At 46.3% G+C, this 25,579-nt stretch overlaps 1 protein-coding gene across 3 annotated transcripts in view; it reads right to left on the reverse strand.

Annotated features, from left to right (window-relative positions):
• LOC115195565 (receptor-type tyrosine-protein phosphatase mu) overlaps positions 1–25,579 on the reverse strand; it is a 310,061-nt gene that overhangs the window by 3,822 nt on the left and 280,660 nt on the right. For all 3 annotated transcript variants that reach the window (XM_029755546.1, XM_029755547.1, XM_029755548.1), the window contains 9 exons: positions 17,988–18,085; positions 13,557–13,673; positions 11,049–11,203; positions 10,477–10,612; positions 5,352–5,501; positions 4,974–5,147; positions 3,706–3,837; positions 2,984–3,109; positions 143–306 (listed from right to left, as the gene is read on the reverse strand). In XM_029755546.1, the coding sequence (XP_029611406.1) occupies positions 143–306; positions 2,984–3,109; positions 3,706–3,837; positions 4,974–5,147; positions 5,352–5,501; positions 10,477–10,612; positions 11,049–11,203; positions 13,557–13,673; positions 17,988–18,085 (1,252 nt within the window). The remainder of the gene's footprint in view (positions 1–142; positions 307–2,983; positions 3,110–3,705; positions 3,838–4,973; positions 5,148–5,351; positions 5,502–10,476; positions 10,613–11,048; positions 11,204–13,556; positions 13,674–17,987; positions 18,086–25,579) is intronic.

Raw genomic sequence — 25,579 nt, forward strand, 5'->3', positions numbered from 1 at the left:
GAATTAGAGGGGTGGTTTTGGGGGGTTACATCAAATACCTAAAAACCCCCTACTCTTTCCACCCATTTGGGAAGTCCAGAGCTAGTAAAGGTTTACTGTGCAGTACTAGGTGTAGGTTGAGACATGACCGCTAGGTACTTACAGACAGTGCACCACGGTGCGTCCCTCTCCTCCGTCATACTCCTCCTGCCACTTGTCCACCTGGCGGATGAGCTTGAGGAAGGAGCGCTTGGACACAGGTGTGTCCCGGTACATGGGCCAGCCCAGGAACTGGAACTGTTGCACCATGCGATACCCGTCCTGTGGCTGGAGAGAGAAATGGACGTGTTAACATTACCGTGTGTGTGTCTATGTCTGCTATAGTAGCTGTAGGAACAGGTGTGTGTGTCCCTCTCTGCTATAGTAGCTGTAGTAACAGGAGTATGTGTGTATGTCTGTTATAGTAGCTGTAGGAACAGGAGTGTGTGTGTGTGTGTGTGTGTGTCTGTCTGCTATAGTAGCTGTAGGAACAGGAGTGTGTGTGTGTGTGTGTATATGTGTGTGTGTGTGTGTGTATGTCTGTTATAGTAGCTGTAGGAACAGGAGTGTGTGTGTGTGTGTGTGTGTGTCTGCTATAGTAGCTGTAGGACCAGGAGTGTGTGTGTGTGTGTGTGTATGTCTGCTATAGTAGCTGTAGGAACAGGTGTGTGTGTGTGTGTGTGTGTCTGCTATAGTAGCTGTAGGAACAGGAGTGTGTGTGTGTGTGTATATGTCTGCTATAGTAGCTGTAGGAACAGGAGTGTGTGTGTGTGTGTATGTCTGCTATAGTAGCTGTAGGAACAGGTGTGTGTGTGTGTGTGTCTGCTATAGTAGCTGTAGGAACAGGAGTGTGTGTGTGTGTGTGTGTGTGTGTGTGTGTCTGCTATAGTAGCTGTAGGAACAGGAGTGTGTGTGTGTGTGCGTGCGTGCGTGCGTGTGTCTGTCTGCTATAGTAGCTGTAGGACCAGGAGAGTGTGTGTGTGTGTTTTATTTTTTTATTTTTATTTCACCTTTATTTAACCAGGTAGGCAAGTTGAGAACAAGTTCTCATTTACAATTGCGACCTGGCCAAGATAAAGCAAAGCAGTTCGACAACATACAAAAACACAGAGTTACACATGGAGTAAAACAACATACAATCAATGATGCAGTAGAAAAAAATAAGACTATATACAATGTGAGCAAATGATGTGAGATAATGGAGGTAAAGGCAAAAAAATGCCATGGTGGCAGAGTAAATAAAGTATGGCAAGAAAAACACTGGAAAGGTAGATTTGTAGTTTGAAGAAAGTTAAAAGTTAAAATATAAATAATATGGTGCAAAGGAGCAAAATAAATAAAATAAATAAATACAGTAGGGGAAAAGGTAGTAGTTTGGGCTCAATTAAAGATGGGCTATGTACAGGTGCAGAGATCTGTGAGCTGCTCTGACAGCTGGTGCTTAAAGCTAGTGAGGGAGATAAGTGTTTCCAGTTTTAGAGATTTTTGTAGTTCGTTCCAGTCATTGGCAGCTGAGAACTGGAAGGAGAGACGACCAAAGGAGGAGTTGGCTTTAGGGGTGACCAGAGAGATATACCTGCTGGAGCGCGTGCTGCAGGTGGGTGCTGCTATGGTGACCAGTGAGCGGAGATAAGGGGGGACTTTACCTAGCAGGGTCTTGTAGATGACCTGGAGCCAATGTGTTTGGCGACGATTATGAAGTGAAGGCCAGCCAACGAGAGCATACAGGTCGCAGTGGTGGGTTGTATATGGGGCTTTGGTGACAAAACGGATGGCACTGTGATAGACTGCATCCAGCTTGTTGAGTAGGGTATTGGAGGCTATTTTGTAAATGACATCGCCGAAGTCGAGGATTGGTAGGATGGTCAGTTTTACGAGGGTATGTTTGGCAGCATGAGTGAAGGATGCTTTGTTGCGAAATAGGAAGCCAATTCTAGATTTCACTTTGGATTGGAGATGATTGATGTGAGTCTGAAAGGAGAGTTTACAGTCTAACCAGACACCTAGGTATTTGTAGTTGTCCACAAATTCTAAGTTAGAACCGTCCAGAGAAGTTATGCTGGATGGGCGGGCAGGTGCAGGCAGCGATCCGTTGAAGAGCATGCATTTAGTTTTACTTGTGTTTAGGAGCAGTTGGAGACCACGGAAGGAGAGTTGAATGGCATTGAAGCTCGTCTGGAGGGTTGTTAACACAGTGTCCAAAGAAGGGCCAGAAGTATACAGAATGGTGTCGTCTGCGTAGAGGTGGATCAGAGATTCACCAGCAGCAAGAGCGACATCATTTATGTATACAGAGAAAAGAGTTGGCCCAAGAATTGTATTTAGTATTGTATTTAGTGTGTGTGTGTGTGTGTGTATGTCTGCTATAGTAGCTGTAGGAAAAGGTGTGTGTGTGTGTGTGTGTGTGTGTGTATGTCTGCTATAGTAGCTGTAGGAACAGGTGTGTGTGTGTGTGTGTCCCTGTCTGCTATAGTAGCTGTAGGAACAGGTGTGTGTGTGTGTGTCTGTCTGTCTTCTATAGTAGCTGTAGGAACAGGAGTGTGTGTGTGTGTATGTGTCTGTCTGCTATAGTAGCTGTAGGAACAGGAGTGTGTGTGTGTGTGTGTGTGTGTGTGTGTGTGTGTGTGTGTGTGTGTGTGTGTGTGTGTGTGTGTGTGTGTGTGTCTGTCTGCTATAGTAGCTGTAGGAACAGGAGTGTGTGTGTGTGTGTGTGTGTGTGTGTGTGTATGTCTGTTATAGTAGCTGTGGGAACAGGAGTGTGTGTGTGTGTGTCCCTGTCTGCTATAGTAGCTATAGGAACAGGAGTGTGTGTGTGTATGTCTGCTATAGTAGCTGTAGGAACAGGAGTGTGTGTGTGTGTGTGTCTGCTATAGTAGCTGTAGGAACAGGAGTGTGTGTGTGTGTGTGTGTGTCTGCTATAGTAGCTGTAGGAACAGGAGTGTGTGTGTGGTGTTCTGTCTCGTACCCGTGCAGCGTTGTAGACGCGGAATATCCTGCTGATGATGTCCTCCTCCAGGTCAGCTGACACAAACTCCACCTGGATGGGCCCGTGGCGGTGCACACCGTTCTCCGGCCAGTACTGGGGACACAGCTGCACACACACGTTTCAAATGAAACATTGAATGAGAGCCTGTTGATTGCGTTGGCATTCACATTCACCCTCTTTTGACAACTGCAATTATCTCATTGTCTTTCAAGGTGATGCCTTCAAACACACAAAATGATCTACAATTTAACAACCGTTCAGGACAGTGAAACACCGCCTGACTATCCTGTTCTATTGAGCTGCCTCCTCAACAGCAGATGAGAGAAAACAATGACATCAGCTAGGCCATTCCAACATATATATATATATATATATATGAGCTGTGGTACTTGTTGCCGGGCTACAGTCAGAATAGGGAATGAGAGGATAGTGTAGTCACCCAGCGGGGTGGTGTTGCTAGGAAATGCTGCCACCTGCTATTCTTTGAACATTTTGACAGACAGGACCCCAAGGCCATTTGAGGCAGACTCCTTCCCCTCCTCTTTCAAACCTACTGGTATCGATCTGTCTATGATCATGTACTAATGACTAGTCTATGACGGAGTCTGGAATGTCTGATAGTATGATAAAGGATTGCATGGCGTCACATGGTTTGAAGTGACTTGATTGGCCTCTCGTGTGTGTGTGTGTGTTAGTCTTACCTGTGCTGGGTCTACGTCGTTGAGCATCACTATAGAGGTGCAGTGGTAGTCCAGAACCAGCCTCCAGAAGTCTTTGACCGTGTTGGGCAAGGGGTGCTGCGTAACGATGAACGCAGACGGCTGCTTGTAGCTCTGTGGAGGAGGAAAACGAGGAGGAAGAGAAAGTCAGCAACTCCAAAATGAACAGAACGCCAGTATTTATGTCACTAAGATCAAGGACATGTCACCGGGCATTTAGTCATAACGCAGGGAGTTCTCACAATCAAGTTCAGGTTACTATGTGAGGTTGTATGTATCTGAGGTCTGCGGGCCACTTTGTTTTTGAGGAATCATGTACAGGGAACATATTTATTTCCAGATATTCATGACCGTTCTGAATGAATTCCACTGTCAACACTAAGACCACATACTATATCCTTATTGTATATACCAAATATGCATGAGTATAATTGGTGACACATTATTTCCATAAAACCAATCCAAACTGAGTCATACTGCTGCGTTCGACAAAAAGCACATTGCAATTATGAATGTTTTTGGTTATTTCCATGACGATGGGACAAATCCATCCAAAGCCATCTATTTTTTAATCATTTTCGATGAGGATGTAATTGTTGGTGGAAGCACAGAAAAAGCACTAGCCATTCATCAACATGATACACTGTCCCCCTACTGTTTAGGTTTGGCTGGGAAATGGCTGGCTAAGTAACGTGGGGTGATTATTATAGAGATGGATGGGCTATTTACACACCAGCTATTTAACCACAGGATGCCCCAGGACTGCTGAGTCGCCCGCTGTCCCTTGCGCGCTCTCTCTCGGTTTCCTTCTTCCCCTTTCCTTCTCCCTCTACGCTATTCCACAACTCCTCCCTCCTCCCTCCCCTTTGCTCCCTCTATGTCTGTCTCTCCCACTCCCTCCCCCTCTCCTTTCTCCGTAATAAAGAAGTCATGTCACAGCCAATATGCCACTAATCTACCACTAATAAAGTTTGCTCTTCATTCAAAGCGCCAAATCTGCCCTTTATGTAGATCGGTGATTGAACAGTGACCTATCCACATCATCATATTTCAGCACAATGATTAAAAAAGAACACTTCCACTATTGACTCAGCACTTTTCCAGCAGTACATTCACATCCAATGACCTGCACACGGACTGACACTGCAAGTCATTTAAAAAGGTTATGAGTGAGCGTGCCTAAGTTTGAGTGTGTGTGTGTGTGTGTGTGTGTGTGTGTGTGTGTGTGTGTGTGTGTGTGTGAGACGTACGTCCATGAGAGCGGCGTTGATGTAGTTGGAACTCTCTCCGTCGATGGTGATGAGGAAGGGCAGACAGCGGTCTGGTGGGAGGACGTCCATGCAGCGGTTCTTCTCGTGGTTCCTGGGGAGCAGGGCGATGCTGCAGTCCTCCACACGCAGCGTAGGAGTCACCATGTTCAGAGTCTGGAGGGAGGGATATGAGCCTGGTAGACACCTTCAATTGTGCCTTGTACACCAATATACAATATACGTATGCATGTATGATGAACAACGCATGCTCACACACACACACACACACACACACACACACACACACACACACACACACACACACACACACACACACACACACACACACACACACACACACACACACACACACCGTACCCTGAACTCCTCTTTGATCTGGCTGGAGTTAGTCTGGGGGTCCAGGCGGTTCATGTCATAGTAGACCGATCGCAGCTGGTTGGCTGGGATGGTGGTGTCCCCGCACAGACACGCCTCCAAGATGGCGTCGTGGATGAACACGTACTGCTCCTGAAGGACACAGAGTGGGCCACAGGATATCATGAGGGACAGAACGCCATGCTACACCTAGACACACACCAGGAAGAGCTCACACTGAGAACAAAGCACCAATAGTTACCTACACATTGAGGTAACACAGAAACATGATCAAACCAAAGTGATGATTGACTTAAGTCAAGTCATGACATGGTTCCAAAAGCCATTTTTGGTGAGAAATCAAATCAAATCCTAATCTAATCCTCGGTTTTCCAATTGGTCTTGAGAAATCCAGAATCCTGGATGGTAGACATCTGGGCTGGCTATTCTCTCATGTTGTTTAAACTGAGCCAACTGGTACCCTATGGACTTCCTTTCTCAAGGTAAGTAGTGCATTATATAAGGGAATAGGGTGCTATTTGGGAAACAACCTGTGTCACCTCCACAGTGACCATTCCCATTGACCTTTCCTCTGTCAATACTACCACTCTCTCTCTTTCCTCTGTCAATACTACCTCTCTCTCTCTCTCTCTTTCCTCTGTCAATACTACCACTCTCTCTCTCTCTCTCTCTTTCCTCTGTCAATACTACCACTTTCTCTCTCTCTCTTTCCTCTGTCAATACTACCACTCTCTCTCTCTCTTTCCTCTGTCAATACTACCACTCTCTCTCTCTTTCCTCTATCAATACTACCACTCTCTCTCTTTCCTCTGTCAATACTACCACTCTCTCTCTCTCTCTTTCCTCTGTCAATACTACCACTCTCTCTCTCTCTCTCTCTTTCCTCTGTCAATACTACCACCCTCTCTCTCTTTCCTCTGTCAATACTACCACTCTCTCTCTTTCCTCTGTCAATACTACCACTCTCTCTCTCTTTCCTGTCAATACTACCACCCTCTCTCTCTTTCCTCTGTCAATACTACCTCTCTCTCTCTTTCCTCTGTCAATACTACCACTCTCTCTCTTTCCTCTGTCAATACTACCACTCTCTCTCTCTCTCTCTTTCCTCTGTCAATACTACCACCCTCTCTCTCTTTCCTCTGTCAATACTACCACTCTCTCTCTCTCTCTCTCTCTCTTTCCTCTGTCAATACTACCACTCTCTCTCTCTCTCTCTTTCCTCTGTCAATACTACCTCTCTCTCTCTCTCTCTTTCATCTGTCAATACTACCACCCTCTCTCTCTTTCCTCTGTCAATACTACCACTCTCTCTCTCTCTCTCTCTCTCTTTCCTCTGTCAATACTACCACTTTCTCTCTCTCTCTTTCCTCTGTCAATACTACCACTCTCTCTCTCTCTCTCTCTCTCTTTCCTCTGTCAATACTACCACTTTCTCTCTCTCTTTCCTCTGTCAATACTACCACTCTCTCTCTCTCTCTTTCCTCTGTCAATACTACCACTCTCTCTCTCTCTCTCTCTTTCCTCTGTCAATACTACCACTCTCTCTCTCTCTCTTTCCTCTGTCAATACTACCACTCTCTCTCTCTTTCCTCTGTCAATACTACCACTTTCTCTCTCTCTCTTTCCTCTGTCAATACTACCACTCTCTCTCTCTCTCTTTCTTCTGTCAATACTACCACTTTCTCTCTCTCTCTTTCCTCTGTCAATACTACCACTTTCTCTCTCTCTCTTTCCTCTGTCAATACTACCACTCTCTCTCTCTCTCTCTCTCTTTCCTCTGTCAATACTACCACTTTCTCTCTCTCTCTCTTTCCTCTGTCAATACTACCACTCTCTCTCTCTCTCTTTCCTCTGTCAATACTACCACTATCTCTCTCTCTCTCTCTCTTTCCTCTGTCAATACTACCACTTTCTCTCTCTCTCTTTCCTCTGTCAATACTACCACTTTCTCTCTCTCTTTCCTCTGTCAATACTACCACTCTCTCTCTCTCTCTTTCCTCTGTCAATACTACCACTCTCTCTCTCTCTCTCTTTCCTCTGTCAATACTACCACTTTCTCTCTCTCTCTTTCCTCTATCAATACTACCACTATCTCGCTCTTTCCTCTGTCAATACTACCACTCTCTCTCTCTCTTTCCTCTGTCAATACTACCACTCTCTCTCTCTCTCTTTCCTCTGTCAATACTACCACTATCTCTCTCGTTCCTCTATCAATACTACCACTCTCTCTCTTTCCTCTGTCAATACTACCACTCTCTCTCTCTCTCTCTTTCCTAAGTCAATACTACCACCCTCTCTCTCTTTCCTCTGTCAATACTACCACTCTCTCTCTCTCTCTCTCTCTTTCCTCTGTCAATACTACCACTCTCTCTCTCTCTCTCCTCTGTCAATACTACCACTCTCTCTCTTTCCTCTGTCAATACTACCACTCTCTCTCTCTCTCTTTCCTCTGTCAATACTACCACTTTCTCTCTCTCTCTTTCCTCTGTCAATACTACCACTTTCTCTCTCTCTCTTTCCTCTGTCAATACTACCACTCTCTCTCTCTCTCTTTCCTCTGTCAATACTACCACTCTCTCTCTCTCTCTCTCTCTTTCCTCTGTCAATACTACCACTTTCTCTCTCTCTCTTTCCTCTATCAATACTACCACTATCTCTCTCTTTCCTCTGTCAATACTACCACTCTCTCTCTCTCTTTCCTCTGTCAATACTACCACTCTCTCTCTCTCTCTTTCCTCTGTCAATACTACCACTTTCTCTCTCTCTCTTTCCTCTGTCAATACTACCACTTTCTCTCTCTCTCTTTCCTCTGTCAATACTACCACTCTCTCTCTCTCTCTTTCCTCTGTCAATACTACCACTCTCTCTCTCTCTCTCTCTCTCTTTCCTCTGTCAATACTACCACTTTCTCTCTCTCTCTTTCCTCTATCAATACTACCACTATCTCTCTCTTTCCTCTGTCAATACTACCACTCTCTCTCTCTCTTTCCTCTGTCAATACTACCACTCTCTCTCTCTCTCTTTCCTCTGTCAATACTACCACTATCTCTCTCGTTCCTCTATCAATACTACCACTCTCTCTCTTTCCTCTGTCAATACTACCACTCTCTCTCTCTCTCTCTCTCTCTTTCCTCTGTCAATACTACCACCCTCTCTCTCTTTCCTCTGTCAATACTACCACTCTCTCTCTCTCTCTCTCTCTCTCTTTCCTCTGTCAATACTACCACTCTCTCTCTCTCTCTTTCCTCTGTCAATACTACCACTCTCTCTCTCTCTCTTTCCTCTGTCAATACTACCACTCTCTCTCTCTCTCTTTCCTCTGTCCATACTACCACTCTCTCTCTCTCTCTTTCCTCTGTCAATACTACCACTCTCTCTCTCTCTCTCTCTCTTTCCTCTGTCAATACTACCACTCTCTCTCTCTCTCTCTCTCTTTCCTCTGTCAATACTACCACTCTCTCTCTCTCTTTCCTCTGTCAATACTACCACTTTCTCTCTCTCTCTTTCCTCTGTCAATACTACCACTCTCTCTCTCTCTTTCCTCTGTCAATACTACCACTCTCTCTCTCTCTCTCTCTCTCTTTCCTCTGTCAATACTACCACTCTCTCTCTTTCCTCTGTCAATACTACCACTCTCTCTCTCTCTCTCTCTTTCCTCTGTCAATACTACCACTCTCTCTCTCTCTCTCTCTCTTTCCTCTGTCAATACTACCACTCTCTCTCTCTCTCTCTTTCCTCCGTCAATACTACCACTCTCTCTCTCTTTCCTCTGTCAATACTACCACTCTCTCTCTCTCTTTCCTCTGTCAATACTACCACTCTCTCTCTCTCTCTTTCCTCTGTCAATACTACCACTCTCTCTCTCTCTTTCCTCCGTCAATACTACCACTCTCTCTCTCTTTCATTCTCCCCCTCTTCCTCTACTTCTCTCAGGAAAAAGGCCCCGGGCTTGACGTAAATCATTTATGAAGTGACATTTCAGAAACGTCTCGACTTGTCACTTCTGACAAAATCCTTGGGAGCAGAGGGTCAGTGGTTTTCAGGTTAGGCTACTGTGATGTCAGACTCACGTCCTTGGATATGGAGTTGGAGGTGAAATGGATTCGCAGCATACCCGGTTGTCATCAAAATATTACGAAATATCACAACAAGACACAAACTGGCTTTTTTTTGTGGAACGGGGAGTAGAATGTCATTTATATGATACAGCATGTGCTCCAAGTAAACTTTGAATAGCTTTTGAGCTATGAATGTCAGTTCACATCAATTAAAAGTATATGTCATGGGAATCAAACAAAGTAAAGCTTGCATGCAGCCCGGCATTAGACACTTGTTTATTGTGCATTAATATAGTATGGTCAGGGAGTTAGGAGGTGGAACTTTAGCATGTTTCTATGCGTTCTAACTCATCAGCTATTAACTATCTTTAAAAGCAAACACTAGTCTGTTGCATTTTTACTCTGAGCTGAATAATATTTGCACAGGGCTAATGAGTTGGCTCATGTTCCTTGTCAAGTATCATTGTGTCACATTGTCTGTTTGGCCAGATGTTTGGGATTGGTTGTGCCAGTGGAATTTTAGATACAAAAGATGAATCCTGAAATTGTAGACACTACAAGTCTGTCACATTGTGTTGGGGAATACACACCCTGTCCTGGATGGTCCATGGTTTCATGTGTATCGTGTATTGACAGAATGAAATGTGCCTGTTTGGGGAACGTGTGTGTGTGTGTGTGTGTGTGTGTGTGTGAACGTGTTTAACTACACTTGTGGGTTTTAGGGTTAAGGTTAGAATTAGTGTTAGGGTTCGTTTTAGGGTTAGGTGCTAGGTGTAGGTGCTAGGTTTATGTTTCGGGTTAAGGTTAGGTTTAGGAAAAACAGGATTTTGAATGAGATTGAATTGTGTGTCCACACAAGGTTAGTTATACAAGACCGTGTATGAGCGAGTGCGTGTGGTGTGTTTGGGATTGTGTACAGTGGAAGCGAGTGGAGACACTTGGAGCAGGGTCGTGTAGTGGTGTGCGTGTGTGTTTGTGTATGTGTGTGCGTGTTTCTCTCTCTCTCTGTGTGCGTGTTTGGGTTCGAGCAGGGACAGAGTCATTCTTACCTCTGTCTGGACCATATTAACCCTTCGTGAGCGCAACTCTCTCACACAGTTGTAGATGTCGACCACACCCTCTCTCTCAGCCATGTCCAGCATGATGTCAATCACGATAAAACAGCCGGTCCTGCCCGCCCCCGCACTGATGACGCAAGCACGCGTGCGCACACACACACACACACACACACACACACACACACACACACACGCGCGCACATACAGCGTGAGAACCAGAGCACAACACACATTCTTCATAGAAAAGCACTGGTTGACACATTATCTGGGACTATTTGGATTGGAAACATCAGTACAGATTGTACATGACAGTCTAAACAGTTGTGGGTGTGGCTGACAATAGCAGATCCACTTTATTTAGTGTGGCTGATCTTGGGAGTGAGATGACTTTACTAATATCCATTAGGAACTTCTTTCTGAGTCATACTGGATGACGAGAGAGAGAGAGAAAATAGAGCGAGAGGGAGGAGAGAGAAAGAGATGGAAAGAGAGATTAGAGAAAAAAAAGAGAGAAAGGTAGAGATGTATACAGACAGCCAGCAGCCACAGTGAGTGTGTCTGACCTGCAGTGGACCACCATGGGCCCGGCGTTGGCAGGGGTCTTGGACTTGACCCTGCGTACGAAGCCCAGCAGGCCGGTGGCGTGGTAGGGCACCCCGTGGTCCGGCCAGCCCGTGAAGTGGAACTGACGGATCTCCCGGATCTCATGGGCTCCCCTCTAGAGAGAGAAGACCGAAAGATACACAGTTGATTACTTCATTTGGATTCACAAGTACCAAGGACACAAACATCAGAGGTCATACAGATGCCTGGACTTCTGACACACGCACATGTATTTGCACGCACCCACGCACGCCCACCCAAACAGACCCAGAGCTTTTTAACTTTGAGCAGCAGCTCTCTCCTCTCCTCTCCTCTGCCTCCCTGCCTCCCTCCCTATAAGCACTTTAAAGTTAGCTGTTTTCATGATCAAAGTTGTGTTTTGATCTTGGGGGGAGGGACTAAAGTAGATAAAGCAGGGATGACAAAGCCCATCTCTGGGGGGATGGAAGAGGAGAAAAACAGCTGGAGGAGAGTGGTGATTCACACACACAGCAAGCAGGCTGGATACAGACGGCAGGGCGGACACCCGTCTGAGCCTTGAGCACTCATGCACACATACACACACACACACACACACGGCAGGGGAAATATTCACAGCTTAAAAGCCCATGGGGATAGAAGAAGTGGAAAAGTGGAGAGGCCTGGTAACAGCTCTGAGTACAATAGGATGAGAAACAAAATGGCTACTATACAGACAGACAGGCATTCTGAAAGACAGATGGACCTATTATAAAGGAAGCATCTAAGAACCTTCATTAAAGTAGTGGTGAGTACATGAAGCTCTGTCCAGGGGTGGCATATAGTAGCTAGCATGTCTGAATAGAAAACAACCAGGAAACCCCTTCTCTGAAAGTGAGGTAGTATAGGAAAAACATGACGCTGATAAGTATGAATAGCGTTAAGGCAGTGATAGCCAATGCTTGGTGAGTGTTCTGGAGAAAAATGGCTTCCGTTTATTGCCTAGGTGGGAGTTACAGTTCATATAAGGAAATCAGTCAATTGAAATAAATTCATTAGGCCCTAATCTATTGATTTCACATGACTGGGAATACAGATATGCATCTGTTGGTTACAGATACCTTAAATAAATGTAGGGGTGTGGATCAGAAAGCCAGTCAGTATCTGGTGTGACCACCATTTGCCTCATGCAGTGCAACATCTCCTTCACATAGAGTGGATCAGACTGTTGATTGTGGCCTGTGGAATGTTGTCCCACTCCTCTTCAATGGCTGTGTGAAGTTGCTGGATATTGTCGGGAACTAGAACACGCTGTCGTACACATCGATCCAGAGCATTACAAACATGCTCAATGGGTGACATGTTTGGTGAGTATGCAGGTCATGGAAGAACTAGGCCATTTTCAGCTTCCAATTGTGTACAGATCCTTGCGACATGGGGCCCGTGCATTATCATGCTGAAACATGAGGTGATGGAGGCAGATGAATTGCACGACAATGGTCATCAGGATCTGGTCACGGTATCTCTATGCATTCAAATTACCACCGATAAAATGCAATGGTGTTCATTATCGATTGCTTATGCCTGCCCATAGCATAAACCCACCACCACGGGGCACTCTGTTCACAACGTTGATATCAGCAAACCGCTCGCCCACACGACGCCATACATCTGCCCAATACAACTGAAACCGGGATTCATCTGTGAAGCGCACACTTCTCCAGTGTGCTAGTGGCCATCAAAGGTGAGAATTTGACCACTGAAGTCGGTTACGACGCCAAACTGCAGTCGGGTCAATACCCTGGTGAGGACGAGGTGCACGCAGATGAGCTTCCCTGAGACGGTTTCTGACAGTATGTGCAGGAATTCTTCAGTTGTGCAGACACACAGTTTCATCAGCTGTCCGGGTTGCTGGTCTCAGATGATCCCGCAGGTGAAGAAGTCGGATGTGGAGGTCCTGGGCTGGCGTGGTTATATGTGGTCTGCGGTTGAGAGGCCGTTTGGACATACTACCAAATTCTCGAAAACAATGTTTATGGTAGAGAAATTAACATTCAATTATCTGGCAACAGCTCTGGTGGACATTCCTGCAGTCAGCATGTCAATTGCACGCTCCTTCAAAGCTTGAGACATCTGTGGCATTGTGTTGTGTGACAAAACTAACCTTTTCAGAGTGGTATTTTATTGTTCTCAGCACAAGATGCACCTGTGTAATGATCATGCTGTTTAATCAGCTTCTTGATATGCCACACCTTTCAGGTGGACGGATTACCTTGGCAAAGGAGAAATGCTCAGTAACAGGGATGTAAACAAATTTGTGCAGAAAATGCTAGAGAAATTAGCTTTTTATGCATATAGAACATTTCTGGGATCTTTTATTTCAGCTCATGAAACATGGGACCAACACTTTACATGTTGCTTTATATATAATACATACAATGGAAAACAATACACGACAATACAATGCAATTAATAACTTCCAATATCATGATCACTTGGAGTGTCCGTACCTTTTCCACGGCGAAGGTCCTGATGACGTACTCTGACAGCAGCTGGGTCTCGATGAGGGTCACCTTCATGTCCCTGTAGATCTCAGTGTCGTCAGGCCAGTACTTACAGCACTTCACCTGAGGGGACAGAGAGGACACAGGGTGTAATGGGATGACCTGACCGCAGTTTAGTTGCTTGTCAACAACCTCCGTCCACAGCACGCACGCACGCACGCACACACCTTGAAATATTTTTTCTGTTTGTTCAAGGTGAAAACCTGATAGACATTTTTGCCTAGTTTGGAACTTAATGTACTTACTTCTGTGTGGTGAGTTTGGAAGCGTTGGGATGAGAATGTGTGCATGTTACTGAAGGTAGTCTATTGTGTAAGGTGTTGTTTGACAACAGTTCATTTGTGAGTTAACTCAAAAGGTTTTTTTCCATTAAAGTTCCGTAAATATAATTCTGCTCTCTTAGTGAATTGTGATGAAAAAGCGTTGTTGCCACGAGGAGTAATGTTGACATTACAGGTTCACCTCAATCACAAAACACACAGACAGACCACTCCTTTAACATCACAACCACTACAGTCCAGTTTGACCACTATCATACACAACTTTACCATCACTAAAACTGGGCATCAACCATCCAACAGTGTGACGTATGAATCCCAATGGAGAAGACAAAAGGTCTGAGAAGGTCATGTCAGCTTGTGAAATTGTTGTGTCTGAAATGGCACACTATTTCCTGTATAGCGCACTACTTTGGCACCCTAAAGTGCCATTTGAGACGCAGCCAGTGAGTGACATCTTGGTGCTGTCCCATATAGCGACAGGCAGGTGGCCCTCCTCTTTGTTAGAGCAGATGCTCAATGTCCCAGCTCTAATTACCCATACTGCACCACTGGGCTCTTTCCTCATTAAGAGGTTGTGAACCCTGGGGTCACCAGAAGTCACACAGCGCAGATTCTATGATGATACCACCTCACTTATCTGGCCCCTTCCCCACAGTAAGAGGTGTAAAAGCATATAGGCCTGTTTCGTACACAGTGGAAGTTACTTCCCTAATTTGGCAATTGAACAATCAATGAAATTCAACAAAAGTTTGAGCCTCTTCTTCACAGTTTCTGTTTTAGTTTTTTCAGTCTTGGATTTTCTGACGGTATCCTCTCTCTCCCGCTCTCTCTCTGCTCCCTCCCTCCGTCCTCTTCTCTGTCACTCACACCAGCCTTATCTTCTCTCCGGGTCATCCTTATCTTCCTCTCAATTTCTCCATCTGTCTGTCCTCTTTTCCCTCCCTACCGCCCTCCTCTTCCTCCACCCTTCCTCTCCCCTCCCCTGCTGTCTCCTTTGTGATAGTGTAATTAGGGGGGGGGGGGAAATCTAATTGGTGATATAATTGTGTTTTAATGGCCACGTACATTATTCTCCCGCAGCTCCGCCTTAGTCACGCTAGCTGTCAGCACTGGAAGCAATTATAGTTGCTTCTCTGGAGAGGACCGGAAAACATTGTTTAACTGCGATAGGAATATCATTTAAGAAAACAGAGATTCCTATCTGTCTTCTGTGACAATGTTGATACTGGAGAGACCTTTATAGAATAATAATATGAGTGTTTCCAAGAGGTAGAGTTTCCCTGGTGGCTTCCTTGGTATAAACAAAGACACAGCTATACCTTATCAAAGTATTTAGTATTCAACTGGTCATAATGAGCAAATCGTCAATTAGTAGCAGCGGTCTGACTGTAACAGAAATAACTGGAAATGATTTGATATTGAGATAAAAACAGTTGCATTGGACCTTTCAGTAAGAATATAAAGAGATGTTAGAGAGACCCTACTTCCATTCACACATTAGTGAGTTACTCTTGCATGTAAACGGTATGATGGAAGAACCATTGTGACAAACCATTTCGTGGTTTGATTTGATAATCTGTCGAGCATTTTTTATTTCTATTGAACCTTTATTTAACTAGGCAAGTCAGTTAAGACCACATTTTTATTTACAATGACGGCCTACCCTGGCCAAACCCTATCCCGGATGACGCTGGGCCAATTGTGCGCCGTCCAATCACAGCCGGTTGTGATATAGCCTGGAATCGAACCAGGGTCTGTAGTGACGCCTCTAGCACTGAGATGCAGTGCCTTAGACCACTGCGCCACCCGGGAGCATGATCGATTGTAATACATGGTTTATGATGGTGTACTGTAATTCTGTATGTCTTTACAGTACAGGGCCACTCAGTTGCATGTAGTTGATACATTTCTACATTCAGATCTTGGAAGCCATTTTCTAAAGTAGGTTGCATGAATATGCTTCCTTATGCCCTCATCTCCTACTAGGCCCTGTTTCCTGATATAGCCTTTAAGAGGAGTCTCAATGTTGTTGGAGACGATTTTAAGATGATCCCATAAGGTTTCTATTCAAGGACTCATAACTAGTAGCCTAAAGAATTTCAGATCTTTGTGTCCATGTGCTTTCCTTCTTGTGGGAAGCCCAGACAAGAGCTTATTAACTTTTTGGGGCGACCCAACCAAATTCATATAGTAATTTCAGTTATTGATCTTTCATTGTCATTGAAAGCAAGTCTAAGAAGTTGTAAATATGTTCTACGTGCACTATTTCTATGCTTCATGTTCTTAAGTTTAGTTTTTGCATCTTTTACTTTCGGTTTTGTACACCAGCTTCAAACAGCTGAAAATACAATATTTTTGGTTATGAAAAATATATTTCACAGCGGTTTAGATGGCACAATAATTCTCTACATAATGACTGCTTGTTTTGTCACAAACTAAAATTAGGCGAACTATAAGAATTTTACCAAGCAGGAAATGGTAAAGCGATTTCTGCATTGTGGATCTTTAAAGAATGGCAATCTAGGAGAGCTATCTGGAACAACTAGTTTTCGTATATGTACCACCACAGAGACTTATACGGCTTTGTCAAACTAGTGCCACTTCCATTCTCTCTGGTGTTGTGTGCCACACTGGGTAAGCATGTAAGGACAGCAGGCGACGGTTCGAAGAGGAACCTGGATTAAGTACATGATCCGTGAAAGGAAGAGAGGTTTAACAATACAAAGCACTCCTACTGGTCACAGAGTGTAACAAAAATACACTCAGACAAAATAAAACATCGGGAGGATGATTTGCGCTAATACGATTAGCTATCTATCTGAATCTTACTAGGTACCTCAACACCATCTGACAGGATAAATAAAGTATACAGGGTGACTGTGGAGCTGACTGCAGCTTCAGCCCTGATCATCAGTGAAAGGAAGTTGGGTATCCAGTGACACTATCATAAACAGTATGGAGCTCAAGTCAAGACGCTCCAGATCCTCCTGCCTCTCAGATCCCCCTGATCCTTCAGCTAGCTTATCCCTGAAGAGCATCCTATAGATGACGTCTCGGCAGAAATATCCTATTAATCTCAACCGTGTCTGACAGCTACGATGAAGACGGTCAGCCAGCGATATGCTTTGGGTGGCTGCCTGCGTCTCTCACTAACACATTATCTGGGTTAGTGTTATTCTCCACGTCTAATTGTGCCTTGTGCTCCCTCCACCTGCGGTCCAGAAGGGAAGTAGAAACAGGAGAGAGGCTAGATTGAAAACAAACAAAACTGCTTGGCATGAACGCGAAAAGCGCCAGAAGCCTGGGAGAAGGGATTTCCCAGAGTTCATCAGTGGTGAAGCGGCCTAGCAGACAATGGCTGTGGAGTGAGTGGTTTTTATTATTATGGTGGAAAAGAATGCCGCTGTGCCTCCCTGCATGCCGACCCTGGCCTGCCTGCAGCCCACTGAAGGGGCCTGGAGAGTGGAGACTCAACAGGGGGCAAGATGGGACAGCCAGGGCTGAGTGGTTAAAACAATAGCACCAGGTGGTGGGAGGATTCACCCGCTTGGCTAGCGCTTTGTGGCCGTGCATCACTCGGTTCCCTTTTGTTGATTTGATATGGTGCCAGCGGGAGTTGGGGCCCTTCCTTAAATGAGCCACTGACAGGTTAGGCATGCCCTCTCTGTCGTTGTGTGTATGAGTGTGTGCGTGAGAGTGTGTATGATTGTGTGTGTGTGTGTGCGTGCGTGTGTATTGTTATGGGTTTGACCGCTTCAGAGAGCTTATTCGACTAACCGGTCAGATCACTCTCTGATCACACCTCTCAAGGCTTTAACCAATGGTTGATTGGCTTGAACGAGGTCTGTACCCACACGGGACATTACACCCCAGTAGATTGGCATTGTCTAGCGTTGCTTTCCAGAAAACACTCAAATGTTGGGCCCCTGGTTTCTGTATGCCAGGCCTGGAAAATGTCCACGTTTTAGTTTACTTTATTTATTTATTGGCTGAATCAATAAAATGTACCAGAATTGAGTTGGTCTTTAGTGTGTGTAGTGTGTGACTGTGTGTTTGTGAGTGTGTGTGTGTGTGTCCGGGGTCTCGTGGTACTCACCCTGCCCACCTCCACCAGGTTGGTCACCATGACGATGGTTGCCGTGTTCTCATGCCACACCATCCTCCAGAAATCGTAGACTGTCTCTTGCATGGGCCCTGGGGAGAGAGCGAGCGAGCGAGAGAGAGAGAGAGAGAGAAAGAGAGAGAGAGAAAGGGTGTGAGTGTGTGTATGCGAAGCTCTTTGTGACCATACGGACATCATGTTATGAATGACACCAACACATGATTTTCCACTATAAAAGTGTGTGTATTGTCCAAATATTGTCAGGTCCTCTACTCATACCAGGTTATTCTCATACTAACTCAATGCTCATCACATCCTTGTTAGCGTTTTTCACATTTGTCGATTACTTGCTTGTTTTCTGAGCAAAGAAAAGCGCACAGGTTCAGCTGGTTAACACCTTGTTTTTCCCAGTTGAACTTTATCAACACAGGACACTGGGGCTGTGTGCCTGTACATTCTGATCACTGTTGACAGGGCAATCAGCTAATGCCTGGATCTAAGTCAACACACACGCGGTGAATGACAAGAAGCTTTACGCCAGGCAGGGGGACAGAAATCTGTGCACACACTCTCAATTAACTCCTACACACTTTAATGTGGGCCGTGTTTAAGATTGCACCGAGCAATAAAGGATCCCTGGAAGGAATTAAGAATTACTAATTTAATTAATTCAAATTAGCATTGTTTTTTAATCAACTGGCAAATGCAAAAAAATACTTTGGACGAGCTAATTAGCTCATGCAAATCCATGTGTGTGTGTCCTCGAGAGCTGCGACGTGTGTACCGTCAGCCACAGCAAATTGCTTCCAACAGCTAAAACATACACATGCACGAGCACACACACACACGGGCGCGTACACACATGAAGCTCCCTGCAGATGTTCCATATTCATGCTCACACAAACAGCCGCATTACCAAACACTGGTGCCGCATTTTAAAATGCTTGAGAACTCGCCGGATGACATTTCCAGGTGCCTTTACCTCTAGTGCCAGCGAGTCGGTTTTCTCATTATCGATGCCAGGCCACATGCTCTCCTGGTATTCATAACCATCTCTCCATGGAACAAGAGCCTATACACTCCCTGTTCTCCCCTGGCCCCCTTCACTCCTCCTAACAGCAACCATCACCAGTCTAGGCTTTTCTTTCTAAATTAAAGGCAGATTCAGTTCAATCAGAACAGTGTGTGTCTCACAGTTACTCTTCCACCCAGGGATAGGAAGGATTTTTTCTCTGGAGGAAGTGATGGTGTTATGCAGATGATATGAAAAAAGGACTGCACTCGGGATGAATGGAGGTTTGATCTCCCAACTATTTCCTTCTAAGAGCTCTATACAAGTACCTCCCCCCCTTCCCTTCCTCCCTCCTTTCCCCTCCTTATGAACACACTTTGTGAACCTGTGAGACGTTTGCCAACTAAACCAGTCATCTGTGTTGACACAGTGTTAACAGTGGGTATGTACAACTGTGTAGAGAAAGAAAGTCTCGGTGGAGGAGAGGCGCGAAGCGCGGCTGGTGTCGTCGTCTGGGAGAAGAAAAAGTGACATGACGCATCATCGTTGAGCAGCTGCGGTAAATGGCCTAGCGCGGCAGAGGGTAAAGCCAAGTCATGCAACTCCAATTAGTTGTGGAGAAGAGATTCTCCCATGGCGCACTGGGGGAATAGGACAAGGAAGTAGGAGAAAAAAGATAAACAAAAGCTTCACAGACGGCTGGAGTGTACAGGCTGTCAAAGGAGAGGCTCTGTCGTCGTAATGCTTTTCATCCTGGCACCCCGCCAGCCACAGATACAGACACACAAATTGCTGGGATTCTTCAGGAGGGAAGGAGACTAGGCTATTTCTTTGCACCTTTTTCCCCCTAGAAAGAGAAACATGCCAGCCAGCCAGTGATTGTGTGAGGACCGAGTTAATAAAGAAAGGTTGTATGTATTTTAATAAATGATAGTGTATTAAAAAGGCTATACAGACCTTTAGCCTCTGGGGGTGCTCTTGAGACAAAACGGGTGAACGGACAAAATGCACCTCCCCACACCCATGAGTAAAAACATACACTGAGTGTACAAAACATTAGGAACCCCTTCCTAATATTGAGTTGCACCACCTTTTGCCCTCAAAAAAGCCTCAATTTGTAAGGGCATGGACTCTGTGTCGAAAGTGTCAATGTGTCAAAAGCGTTCCACAGGGATACTGGCCCATGTTGACTCCAGTGATTCTCACAGTTGTGTCAAGTTGGCTGAATGTCCTTTGGGTGGTGGACCATTCTTGATAGACACGGGAAACTGTTGAGCGTGAAAAACCCAGCAGCGTTGGAGTTCTTGACACATTCCCACCGGTGTGCCTGGCACCTACCAACATACCCTGTTCAAAGGCACTTCAATGCTTTGTCTTGCCCATTCACCCTCTCAATGGCCCTCCTACACAATCCATGTCTTAATTGTTTCAAGGCTTAAAAAGCCTTCTTTAACATGTCTCCTCTGCTTCATCTACACTGATTGAAGTGGATTTAACAAGGGATCAGATATTTCACCTGGATTCACCTGGTCAGTCTATGTCATGGAACGAGCCGGTGTTCTTAATGTTTTGTGCACTCAGTGTATATTGTTTGGGATCCCATGCTGAATGTCCGTGACTGACAAGCGCCCGATTGGCCTGAAGCACATCTGCCTTTGATCTCTGCAAGATCTCTGCTTGTTACAATTTTCCTCTCTCGCCACCCCCCCCCCCAAAAAAAATGGAATTCTCTTTGAAAGCTGCCCTCTAATTGCAAACGCCGGCATAACTTTGAAAAAAAACTAAACATGGAGAGTCCGCTGCCAATTCTGTCTGAGGCTGGTGTGCTCTATTATATTCTCTCCAAAACAATGTATAGTATGACTATGTATAGTAAATATTGTATAGTCTCTTCATAAAATAGGATAGAGGTCAACCCTCTCCTAGTCTCATTCACAGCCCGGCACTCTCTCTGTTGGTAGCAATTCGCCCAGACCCTCTAGACTGTCAACAAGGTCATTTTGCAGCTCCCAGACCACCAGACTGTCTACTAGGTCATTATGCAGATCCCAGACCCACTAGACCACTAGACTGTCTACTAGGTCATTATGCAGCTCCCAGACCACCAGACTGTCTACTAGGTCATTATGCAGCTCCCAGACCCACTAGACCACCAGACTGTCTACTAGGTCATTATGCAGCTCCCAGACCACAGACTGTCTACTAGGTCATTATGCAGCTCCCAGACCCACTAGACCACCAGACTGTCTACTAGGTCATTATGCAGCTCCCAGACCACCAGACTGTCTACTAGGTCATTATGCAGCTCCCAGACAACCAGACTGTCTACTAGGTCATTATGCAGCTCCCAGACCCACTAGACCACCAGACTGTCTACTAGGTCACCATTCAGCACCCAGACCACAGACTGTCTACTAGGTCATTATGCAGCTCCCAGACCCACTAGACTGTCAACTAGGTCATTATGCAGCTCCCAGACCACCAGATTGTCTACTAGGTCATTATGCAGCTACCAGACCCACTAGACCACAGACTGTCTACTAGGTCATTATGCAGCTCCCAGACCACCAGACTGTCTACTAGGTCATTATGCAGCTCCCAGACCACCAGATTGTCTACTAGGTCATTATGCAGCTCCCAGGCCCACTAGACCACCAGACTGTCTACTAGGTAATTATGTAGCTCCCAGACCACCAGAATGACTACTAGGTCATTATGCAGCTCCCAGACCACCAGACTGTCTACTAGGTCAATATGCAGCTCCCAGACCACTAGACCACCAGACTGTCTACTAGGTCATTACGCAGCTCTCAGGCCACCAGAATGTCTACTAGGTCATTATGCAGCTCCCAGACCACTAGACCACCAGACTGTCTACTAGGTCATTATGCAGCTCCCAGACCCACTAGACCACCAGACTGTCTACTAGGTCATTATGCAGCTCCCAGGCCCACTAGACCACTAGACTGTCTACTAGGTCATTATGCAGCTTCCAGACCACCAGACTGTCTTCTAGGTCATTATGCAGCTCCCAGACCACCAGACTGTCTACTAGGTCATTATGCAGCTCCCAGACCACCAGACTGTCTACTAGGTCATTATGAAGCTCCCAGACCCACTAGACCACCAGATTGTCCACTAGGTCATTATGGAGCTCCCAGACCCACTAGACCACCAGACTGTCTACTAGGTCATTATGCAGCTCCCAGACCCACTAGACCACCAGACTGTCTACTAGGTCATTATGCAGCTCCCAGACCGCCAGACTGTCCACTAGGTCATTATGCAGCTCCCAGACCCACTAGACCACCAGACTGTCTACTAGGTCATCATGCAGCTCCCAGACCCACTAGACCACCAGACTGTCTACTAGGTCATTATGCAGCTCCCAGACCACCAGACTGTCTACTTGGTCATTATGCAGCTCCCAGACCCAATAGACAACCAGATTGTCTACTAGGTCATTATGCAGCTCCCAGACCCACTAGACCACCAGATTGTCTACTAGGTCATTATGCCGCTCCCAGACCACCAGACTGTCTACTAGGTCATTATGCAGCTCCCAGACCCACTAGACCACCAGACTGTCTTCTAGGTCATTATGCAGCTCCCAGACACACTAGACCACCAGATTGTCTACTAGGTCATTATGCAGCTCCCAGACCACCAGACTGTCTACTAGGTCATTATGCAGCTCCCAGACCACCAGACTGTCTACTAGGTCATTATGCAGCTCCCAGACCCACTAGACCACAGACTGTCTACTAGGTCATTATGCAGCTCCCAGACCACCAGAATGTCTACTAGGTCATTATGCCGCTCCCAGACCACCAGACTGTCTACTAGGTCATTATGCAGCTCCCAGACCCACTAGACCACCAGACTGTCTACTAGGTCATTATGCAGCTCCCAGACCCACTAGACCACCAGACTGTCTACTAGGTCATTATGCAGCTCCCAGGCCCACTAGACCACTAGACTGTCTACTAGGTCACCATTCAGCTCCCAGACCACAGACTGTCTACTAGGTCATTATGCAGCTCCCAGACCCACTAGACTGTCAACTAGGTCATTATGCAGCTCCCAGACCACCAGATTGTCTACTAGGTCATTATGCAGCTACCAGACCCACTAGACCACAGACTGTCTACTAGGTCATTATGCAGCTCCCAGACCACCAGACTGTCTACTAGGTCATTATGCAGCTCCCAGACCACCAGATTGTCTACTAGGTCATTATGCAGCTCCCAGGCCCACTAGACCACCAGACTGTCTACTAGGTAATTATGTAGCTCCCAGACCACCAGAATGACTACTAGGTCATTATGCAGCTCCCAGACCACCAGACTGTCTACTAGGTCATTATGCAGCTCCCAGACCACTAGACCACCAGACTGTCTACTAGGTCATTACGCAGCTCTCAGGCCACCAGAATGTCTACTAGGTCATTATGCAGCTCCCAGACCACTAGACCACCAGACTGTCTACTAGGTCATTATGCAGCTCCCAGACCCACTAGACCACCAGACTGTCTACTAGGTCATTATGCAGCTCCCAGGCCCACTAGACCACTAGACTGTCTACTAGGTCATTATGCAGCTCCCAGACCACCAGACTGTCTTCTAGGTCATTATGCAGCTCCCAGACCACCAGACTGTCTACTAGGTCATTATGCAGCTCCCAGACCACCAGACTGTCTACTAGGTCATTATGAAGCTCCCAGACCCACTAGACCACCAGATTGTCCACTAGGTCATTATGGAGCTCCCAGACCCACTAGACCACCAGACTGTCTACTAGGTCATTATGCAGCTCCCAGACCCACTAGACCACCAGACTGTCTACTAGGTCATTATGCAGCTCCCAGACCGCCAGACTGTCCACTAGGTCATTATGCAGCTCCCAGACCCACTAGACCACCAGACTGTCTACTAGGTCATCATGCAGCTCCCAGACCCACTAGACCACCAGACTGTCTACTAGGTCATTATGCAGCTCCCAGACCACCAGACTGTCTACTTGGTCATTATGCAGCTCCCAGACCCACTAGACAACCAGATTGTCTACTAGGTCATTATGCAGCTCCCAGACCCACTAGACCACCAGATTGTCTACTAGGTCATTATGCCGCTCCCAGACCACCAGACTGTCTACTAGGTCATTATGCAGCTCCCAGACCCACTAGACCACCAGACTGTCTTCTAGGTCATTATGCAGCTCCCAGACACACTAGACCACCAGATTGTCTACTAGGTCATTATGCAGCTCCCAGACCACCAGACTGTCTACTAGGTCATTATGCAACTCCCAGACCACCAGACTGTCTACTAGGTCATTATGCAGCTCCCAGACCACCAGAATGTCTACTAGGTCATTATGCCGCTCCCAGACCACCAGACTGTCTACTAGGTCATTATGCAGCTCCCAGACCCACTAGACCACCAGACTGTCTACTAGGTCATTATGCAGCTCCCAGACCCACTAGACCACCAGACTGTCTACTAGGTCATTATGCAGCTCCCAGGCCCACTAGACCACTAGACTGTCTACTAGGTCATTATGCAGCTCCCAGACCACCAGACTGTCTTCTAGGTCATTATGCAGCTCCCAGACCACCAGACTGTTTACTAGGTCATTATGCAGCTCCCAGACCACCAGACTGTCTACTAGGTCATTATGAAGCTCCCAGACCCACTAGACCACCAGATTGTCCACTAGGTCATTATGGAGCTCCCAGACCCACTAGACCACCAGACTGTCTACTAGGTCATTATGCAGCTCCCAGACCCACTAGACCACCAGATTGTCTTCTAGGTCATTATGCAGCTCCCAGACCCACTAGACCACCAGACTGTCTACTAGGTCATTATGTAGCTCCCAGACCACCAGACTGTCTACTAGGTCATTATGCAGCTCCCAGACCACCAGACTGTCTACTAGGTCATTATGCAGCTCCCAGACCCACTAGACCACCAGACTGTCTACTAGGTCATTATGCAGCTCCCAGACCACCAGACTGTCTACTAGGTCATTATGCAGCTCCCAGACCCACTAGACAACTAGACTGTCTACTAGGTCCTTATGCAGCTCCCAGACCACCAGACTGTCTACTTGGTCATTATGCAGCACCCAGACCACCAGACTGTCTACTAGGTCATTATGCAGCTCCCAGACCACCAGACTGTCCACTAGGTCATTATGCAGCTCCCAGACCAACTAGACCACCAGACTGTCTACTAGGTCATTATGCAGCTCCCAGACCACCAGACTGTCTACTTGGTATTTATGCAGCTCCCAGACCACCAGACTGTCTACTAGGTCATTATGCAGCTCCCAGACCCACTAAACCACCAGACTGTCTACTAGGTCATTATGCAGCTCCCAGACCCACTAGACCACAGACTGTCTACTAGGTCATTATGCAGCTCCCAGACCACCAGACTGTCTACTAGGTCATTACGCAGCTCTCAGGCCACCAGAATGTCTACTAGGTCATTATGCAGCTCCCAGACCACTAGACCACCAGACTGTCTACTAGGTCATTATGCAGCTCCCAGACCCACTAGACCACCAG

This window comes from Salmo trutta, chromosome 6 (genome assembly GCF_901001165.1).
Source record: "Salmo trutta chromosome 6, fSalTru1.1, whole genome shotgun sequence".
NCBI lineage: Eukaryota > Metazoa > Chordata > Actinopteri > Salmoniformes > Salmonidae > Salmo > Salmo trutta.